General features: G+C 46.1%; 1 protein-coding gene across 1 annotated transcript; it reads left to right on the top strand.

The window, feature by feature from the left end:
* Positions 1–760: 760 nt before the first annotated feature.
* On the top strand, positions 761–7407 carry LOC106591919 (pepsin A-like). The gene is made up of 9 exons (XM_045721497.1): positions 761–869; positions 1008–1149; positions 1771–1888; positions 2245–2363; positions 2691–2887; positions 3009–3125; positions 3398–3542; positions 6618–6716; positions 6923–7407. Exons 1-9 carry the CDS (start codon positions 811–813, stop codon positions 7058–7060), a joined length of 1134 nt encoding a protein of 377 aa, XP_045577453.1. The 5' UTR covers positions 761–810; the 3' UTR covers positions 7061–7407.
* The last annotated feature ends 1506 nt before the right edge of the window (positions 7408–8913 follow it).

Raw genomic sequence — 8913 nt, 5'->3', positions numbered from 1 at the left:
ATGCGATGATAAATGCATGTAATCCTTTAATAGAAAGATGCAATTTTATGGTAAAAAAATTGCTTCTACAAACTTTGAAACTCACACGCCGCCTTTGGATGCCAACATTTGAAGTCGGCCATGTTGTGACTTGATAGCCTGTATTATGCATCTATTTCGCAGCTCAATATTAGGTAGGTGCTCCTAATGTTTTGTGTAAGCCGTTCCACAGACCTTTAATCTTGATATTGCGGTGGTAATTAATGGCTGAGATCTTCTTTGTTGTTGTTTTTTGCTGTTCTCCAAATAGCATTTTAGAGTTGTAAAATTGTGTATAAATGCAGTACATGAGCTTCAACTTCCCAAAAATGTTTCCTTACCCCACTTTGCCAAACCCTAGGTTTATCTGAACTGACGCCACCATGGCACAGACTAGCATCCAGCTATATTTTGTTTCCCAAGATTAGATAATGACAGACTGTTCAATTAAAACTGTTCCAAAGCATATCTACTTTTGCTTCATAGGCATTTTGTATTTCTAACCACATCGCACTTTTCTTATCTGAAGTTGTGTTATCATCTGTGTTTCAAATGGCACTTTATCCCCTATAGAGTGCACTACTTTTGACCAGAGGCATATGGGCCTTATTCAAAAGTAGTGCACTATATTGGGGATAGCGTGCCATTTTGGGACACACAGATTGCTTGACATTGTATGACATGGTCGATTGGCTGTGGATTGGGTCCTGGTGTCCAGGATGACTGTATATAAGGCCTGGGTTCTCCTACTCTAACTTCACTCACTGTGTCCAAGAAGAACCAGAAGCAACCATGATGAAGTGGGCTGTTGTCCTGTGTGCCCTAGTGGCCCTCTCCGAGTGTAATACCAAGTCAGTCCTGTTCTTTTCTTCGTTTTTTGTATTTTTTTCCTTCATATTCTGCTTATTGTTGTCAGCACCATTTAACCAGGTCAAATTCCTGGTACATGTAATTGGCGAATAAAGGTGATTGCGATTGTGTGTTTTCAGGATCTCTCTGATCAAGGGGAAGACTGCCAGAGAGACCCTGATGGAGAAGGGTATATGGGAGGAGACCAGGCTGAAGTTCCCCTACAACCCTATGGCCAAGTTCTACCAGACCGGTGATGAGGCTATGACCAACGACGCTGATGTAAGGCACAGACAGAAGCAGTATGGTGATATACTGCATTAGCCTGGTGACTGGTCCCAGATCAGTTTTTTCTATATTGCCAATGAACATGGGAGTTGTCTACAGTGAATTCGGAAAGTATTTTTCTACATTTTGTGACGCCTTACAGCCTTATTCTTAAATGGATTATATATTTTTATCATTATGGGGTATTGTGTGTAGATTGATGAGGGAAAAAAATATTGAATCCATTTTAGAATAAGACTAACGTAACAAAATGTGGAAAAAATCAAGGGGTCTGAATACTTTCCTAATGCACTGTAGACAACGCAAACAGACCTGGGACCAGCCTAGTCTATTGGCTGTATGATTATTGTTTCAAAAATGTCATTACATGTTGGATATTGTGACTGCATAGTTTGAACCCATTGGCTCTACTGTTTGTGTTCATGTCTTTCTTAAAAAAAAAATCCCCGGCATGATCAAATTAATTATGAGCTTAGAGTTGATCATATAGCCATGCGTCTTGACATGTAACTAGCTACGTAGTTAACCAAATACCTGTTTCTTCATAGTACTCTGAAATGTTCACTTGTGTGACCCTGACTTCCAGTACATCTCTGTTTCATCGTCTCCTTGCAGTTGTCCTACTACGGAGTGATTTCCATTGGAACCCCTCCCCAATCCTTCAACGTTATCTTTGACACTGGCTCCTCCAACCTGTGGGTTCCCTCTGTCTACTGCTCCAGCCAGGCCTGCCGTGAGTATACTGTAGGGGTATGAAGAATACTGGTGGAATTGGAGAAGAGCTATATTTCTAATTGTTTCTGAGTAGTCTCTTGTGACAGACTTGCAAAAAACAGTTTGAGTACCTAGCCAGAGAATGAGAGACTTTGTTGTGGGTTGAGGTTAGGGGCTGAGGTGAGCACCTTAAGGTTTACAGCGTAACGGGATTCGCTCAACACAATAAAACCATAGAATAGGATGAATGTATTTTTATATTGTCCCATTTAGAGCATGGATTGTAGAGAGTAGCTCAATACCAATGAATAAATGAATGTTACATTTTGCAATGGCATGGTATGTACTTAATGAACACGTTCATGTTTTGAATAGAGAACCATGCCGAATTCAACCCTGCACAGTCCAGCACCTTCTCGTGGGCCAACCAGCCTGTTTCTATTCAGTACGGAACTGGCAGCATGACTGGACAGCTGGCATACGACACTGTTTCGGTATGTAAATGTAGCTAGCTACACATTATTATAATACATACAATCACATACTGTACATTACATACAATACAACCCCCAAATAATCTTTCACTCAGCACCCACCATCCCCTAGCAGTCCCATTTATTAACATCACATGCTAAAAAAATACACAAGTATATTAATAACTGACTCCAGTATAGTCAGCAAAGAATTATAATTACTATTTTGGGTACACTCAATCTGGCCGCCGGTCCACACATCACCAATCAATTGAATGGGAAAACCTGTTCAAGTAATTATATTTCTATGGTGCCCAGTGACTGATGCCTGCTGTTCTGTGTTTCCAGGTGGGAGGTATCTCTGTGACTCAGCAGATCTTTGGTGCCAGTCAGACTGAGGCTCCCTTCATGGCCAACATGGTTGCCGACGGTATCCTGGGCCTGGCTTTCCCCAACCTGGCGGCCTCTGGGGCCACACCCGTCTTTGACAACATGATGACCCAGGGCCTCGTTTCCCAGAACCTCTTCTCTGTCTACCTGAGCGGGTAACATAGTAACTGCACTGTACAAATATACCTGGATGGGAGGTGGCCTTTTCTCTTAGTTGTGATATTAATAAATAACAATGTAAGAACAACCTTGTTGACCTTTCTCCTCCTCCAATAGAAACTCAGCAGAGGGTAGTGTGGTGTCTTTCGGAAACATTGAGTCTAACTACTACACCGGACAGATCACCTGGATCCCCTTGTCCTCTGAGACCTACTGGCAGATCAACATGGACAGGTAGGTACACTAGTCCACATAGAGCGCCTATATCCTGGTCCATATCCATACCAATATTCATGTATCATCCTTTCATGCAATCACCCAGAATTCATTGGAGCAGTACATCAAATGAACAAACCTACTTCAAGTCTGGAGCCTATGACTAAATCTTGCTGTGCACTTAGCAAGTTGAAGTTTATTTGCTAACAACAAAAACCCAAAAGCAAGAAATATGCAAACAACCAAAGAGAGGAAGAACAGTTAAACTCAACTAGTATTTGTCCTTCCAGCGTTACCATCAACGGCAACACAGTGGCTTGCAATGGTGGGTGTCAGGCTATCATAGATACCGGCACCTCCCTGATCGTTGGGCCAACCACTGACATCAGCAACATGAACAGCTGGGTCGGAGCCACCACTGACCAGTATGGAGACGTGAGTCACGCGCCACGCACACACACACACACACACACTGACTGATGTCCAACTATAAGGCTTTTCACACTATTGAGCAGAACCAAGCCGAGCCAAACCAAGCTGTACTAAGCTTGTTAGTTGTTGGAACGACCGTGCTAAAACGAACAAGTGGGATGTAACGACGGTGCGTCAGGAATGGACCAAGGCGCAGCGGGTTGAGTGCTCATAATTCACTTTTTAATGAAAACACTTATACAAACAAAACAAAACGATGGACGACGAATACAGACTTGAAAGGCAAACAACAGCAATTCAAGTGACAACCTCCCACAAATTACAAACACAAACACACCCTAATATATAGGACTCTCAATCAAAGGCAACTAGACAACACCTGCCTTCAATTGAGAGTCCACACCCCAATTAACTAAACATAGAAAACAGACTAACTTGAAAGAACATAGACTAACAGAGCAGTGACCAAAAAACCCCGGAATACATAAATCCACTACCCTCTACATAATACACACACCCCGAACCACATAAACCAAATACCCTCTGCCACGTCCTGACCAGCCTACACTAACAAAATAACCCTCATACTGTTCAGAACGTGACATTACCCCCCAAAGGTGCAGACCCCGGATGCACCTCACACACAAAAAAAAACAACAACAAATAACCCCCAAAACACTAATAAATCCCCAAAAGTACATGGGAGCGAAGGGAGGGTGGCCACCATCAACGACGGTGTTCCTGCAACACCCCCCCCAACCCCAATACTCCCCCCCTCAGGAGGTGGCTCAGGAGCCGGATGCAGTCCCCACTCCACCCCTGGCTCACTCCCCTCATAAACTGTCTCTACAGTGATGTCCCTCTCTGTCGACCCCAGACTGTAGGGCGACTCTAGGAGCTCTGGACTGTAGGGCGACTCTAGGAGCTCTGGACTGTAGGACGACTCTAGGAGCTCTGGACTGTAGGACGACTCTAGGAGCTCTGGACTGTAGGACGACTCTAGGAGCTCTGGACTGTAGGACGACTCTAGGAGCTCTGGACTGTAGGACGACTCTAGGAGCTCTGGACTGTAGGACGACTCTAGGAGCTCTGGACTGTAGCCAGACTCACTTGGTTCTGGACTGTAGCCAGACTCACTCGGCTCTGAACAGTGGGCCGTCTCACCTGGTTCCGAACAGTGGGCCGTCTCTCTCCGGGGCACTGTCGCCGGAAGCTCTGGACGAGGCACTGTTGCCGGAAGTTCTGGACGAGGCACTGTTGCCGGAAGTTCTGGACGAGGCACTGTTGCCGGGAAGTTCTGGACGAGGCACTGTTGCCGGAAGTTCTGGACTGTAGCCAGACTCACTCGGCTCTGAACAGTGGGCTGTCTCACCTGGTTCCGAACAGTGGGCCGTCTCACCTGGTTCCGAACAGTGGGCCGTCTCTCTCCGGGGCACTGTCGCCGGAAGCTCTGGACAAGGCACTGTTGCCGGAAGTTCTGGACGAGGCACTGTTGCCAGAAGGCCTGGTGCGTGGGGCTGGCTTAGGACGTGCCAGACTAAGGACACGCACCACATGGCTAGTACGAGGAACATGGACAGGACGTGCTGGACTGGGCTGACGCACTGAGGCCTGGTGCGTGGTGCTGGTAATGGAGGTACCATACTGGAAACACACACCTTAGGGCTAGTGTGTGGAGCAGGAACAGGACGTACTGGACTGGGCTGACGCACTGGAAGCCTGGTGCGTGGTGCTGGTACTGGATATGCCAGCCTGGAAACACACACCTTAGGGCTAGTGCGTGGAGCGGGAACAGGACGTACTGGACTGGGCTGACGCACTGGAAGCCTGGTGCGTGGTGCTGGTACTGGATATGCCAGCCTGGAAACACACACCTTAGGGCTAGTGCGTGGAGCGGGAACAGGACGTACTGGACTGGGCTGACGCACTGGAAGCCTAGTGTGTGGTGCTGGTACTGGATATGCCAGCTTTGAAACACACACCTTAGGGCTAGTGCGTGGAGCGGGAACAGGATATATTGGACTGTGAAGGCGCACTGGCGGTCTCGAGCGCAGTACTGGCTCCACCCTTCCTGGCTGGATGCCCGCTTTCCCCTGACAAATGCGGGGCACAGGTACTGCGCACACCGGCCTGTGAATACTAGGCCTCAACGCCGTGCACCTCACTCCAACGCACGGGACCTGACTAATACTAGGCTGCCCCCAATAAGCACAGGGATTTGGCTTGCGGCTCAATCCTGGCCCTGCCAAACTACCCGTGTGCCCCCCCCCAAAAAAATCTTGGGGCTGCCTCTCCGGCTTAATAGCCAGTCGTGTTCCCCTGTAGCGTTCCCGGTCTTCGCTCCATTTTTTCCATGGGCCCTCTCCGGCCATAATCTGTTCCCATGTCCATTTCTCCCGTTGGTCCAACTCAAATTCCCTTTGCTCCACTAAGTCCACCTGTTGCTCCTTCCTTCGCTGCTTGGTCCGGATTTGTTGGGAGGTTCTGTAACGACGGTCGTCAGGAATAGACCAAGGCGCAGCGGGTTGAGTGCTCATAATTCACTTTTTAATGAAAACACTTATACAAACAAAACAAAACGATGGACGACGAATACAGACTTGAAAGGCAAACAACAGCAATTCAAGTGACAACCTCCCACAAATTACAAACACAAACACACCCTAATATATAGGACTCTCAGTCAAAGGCAACTAGACAACACCTGCCTTCAATTGAGAGTCCACACCCCAATTAACTAAACATAGAAAACAGACTAACTTGAAAGAACATAGACTAACAGAGCAGTGACCAAAAAACCCCGGAATACATAAATCCACTACCCTCTACATAATACACACACCCCGAACCACATAAACCAAATACCCTCTGCCACGTCCTGACCAGCCTACACTAACAAAATAACCCTCATACTGGTCAGAACGTGACATGGGAAGAGTAAATATCTGAAACAGCACATTGTGGTTGGGACGGCATTGGAGTGTGAAAAGGGTATAAACCTTTTCTCTTGTTGTTGTTTTTTCTCCTCTGATTAACCACAGAATAAACTATAACATGATGTTATTGTTCCTCTCCTAGGCCGCCGTGAACTGCAACAACATCCCCAACATGCCCGATGTGACCTTCACCCTCAACGGAAACGCCTTCACCATCTCTGCCTCTGCCTACACCTCCCAGGTAGTCGACTGAAACACATGTTGTTACATACAACTTATCTGACCTATCTGATCTTTAATGCTGATGTGTTTCGGTAGCAAGCTCCTTCATCAGAGCACCTGTACATCTGAGACTTGACCTTTCTTTTAGATCCTAGGAGCAAACGGCCACATATGCCTGATTTTCCTCCTCTCTCTCTATATCTCTGTATTTCTCTCTCTCTGTAGAACTCCAACGGCTGCATGACTGGTTTTGGTAACGGTGGAACTCAGCAGCTCTGGATCCTTGGAGATGTCTTCATCAGGCAGTACTATGCCATCTTTGACAGGCAGAACAACAATGTTGGTCTGGCCCAGGCCGCGTAAGATATCCACTGAGAGATCCACTAGATCTACAGAGATACCAAAAGATTCTTAATGGCTAGATTTCCTCTGTATCATGAAAGTACCACGTTACAGTGGGATTGAAATGTTAAAGTAATTTCTGATTGAGCCGACAGATGCAGCATTTACCGTGATTGCAGTCTCTGTGAACAGCGGGAACATTGTCTTTAAATTTAAATTGTACTATAGCACAGATCTTCCAAAGTCTGGATTGAATCTAGGTCTAAATCTTCCAGTTATGTTATATAGGTGATTATATCACTAAAACTGACTTGGTTGGGGAAATTTTGTCAACGTACACAGCTGCCAATAAATAAAATACAATTTTAGCCTTGCAAATAAAGTGTGTTCAATTGTCAATAGCTCTTTCTCCCTGAAGTGAAACTATCCTCTTGTGGAACCTCTTAATGTAAGAAAAAGGATAGGAACAGAATAGAATAGTATAGAATATTGACCTGAACATGCTGGAGGCAGGTAGGCCGAGAGTCATAGACCTGAACCATGTTCAGGTCTATGACTCTGGGCCTACCTGCCTCCAGCATGTTCAGGTCTATGACTCTGCATTTGGGTCTCGTCTTGTCTGTCCTTCTCTAACCTTCTGCTCCAAGTGTGCACCTGTTAATGGCACAAGACGAGACCCAAATGCAGACACAGGAGGCAGATGGTTGAGCTCTGATATTTATTATACCAAAAGGGATAGGCAAAAGGCAGGTTGGGGACAGGCGAGAGTTCATAAATCAGGTCAGAGTCCAAACAGTACCAGGCGATAGGCAGACTTGAGGCCAGGACAGGCAGGGGTTCAGTGAACAGGTCAGAGTCCAAACAGTACAAGGGGATAGACAGGCTCGAAGTCAGAACAGGCAGTGGTCAGGCAGGCAGATTTGGTGTCAGGACAGGCAAGGGTCAAAACCAGGAGGGCTAGGAAAAAACAGAGACTGGGAAAAATAGGAGCTAGGAGAACCGCTGGTTGACTTGGCAAAACAAGAGGAACTGGCACAGTGAGACAGGAAACACAGGGATGAATACAACTAATAGGGAAAACAGGAGACACCTGGAGGTGGGTGGAGACAATCACAAAGAAAGGTGAAACAGATCAGGGTGTGACAACCTGTTCACTTCCCTCATGAATTTAAAAGGAAAAGACTGGTGTAAGAAAAATGGGGGAACATTTCTCTAGCCCAGTGGTTCCCAGGCCTTTTGGAACCATGGCACACATTGATAAAATATTCTGCAGCACACCTAAAATGTCCCTATTAATGTATTTAGTGGTAATGACCACCATCTCATCTGATCCATACTGCAAATCATCAATTTTCTGTAAAATGTTTTTTTTTATAGATTAAGTAGGGTTTATTTGAACTATCTAAATGGACCAGCCAATGTTTGGGCAGACGTGGATAATATGGACTTTCTAATCTACAGCGTGAACTAGAGGTCATATAAAACATTTAATAATGAAAAGGCAGCTGTGTTCTCTCCACAGCTCCACCGATCTGTCTTCTGTCCCCTCAGTCCTCACGGTGCTTGATGTGGTTGTTGTTGCTTTCCTCTTCGCCATCATAGTTTTTGCCTCACATGCTGAGTGCTTATTGGCAGTAGCCCTTGCCCAATCGCGTCGTAGCACTGTTCAGACTACAAATTGCACAACCCAAATTTCTGACATGTCCGAAAATGATCAGGACATCTGACAGAGGTCTGCAGAACGGAACAGCCATCACCGGTGTGTCCTTGACCCACTCAAACTACATGAGTTCACCCCGATCATGAACATTTGTTTGGGACAGCAAAAACATGGTGAAAACGTCTACACACACACACACACACACACAGTGGAA

This window comes from Salmo salar, chromosome ssa07, assembly GCF_905237065.1.
Source record: "Salmo salar chromosome ssa07, Ssal_v3.1, whole genome shotgun sequence".
Classification (NCBI taxonomy): domain Eukaryota; kingdom Metazoa; phylum Chordata; class Actinopteri; order Salmoniformes; family Salmonidae; genus Salmo; species Salmo salar.
This window is presented reverse-complemented; position numbering and strand designations above follow the sequence as displayed.

Bases quoted from the DNA above. Each gene is read 5' to 3' on its own strand.
- LOC106591919 (XM_045721497.1), top strand. From the start codon at position 811: ATGATGAAGTGGGCTGTTGTCCTGTGTGCCCTAGTGGCCCTCTCCGAG. The intron at 870-1,007 runs GTCAGTCCTGTT...GTGTGTTTTCAG, and splicing joins CTCTCCGAGTGTAATACCAA to GATCTCTCTGATCAAGGGGA. The intron at 2,888-3,008 runs GTAACATAGTAA...CTCCTCCAATAG, and splicing joins TTCTCTGTCTACCTGAGCGG to AAACTCAGCAGAGGGTAGTG.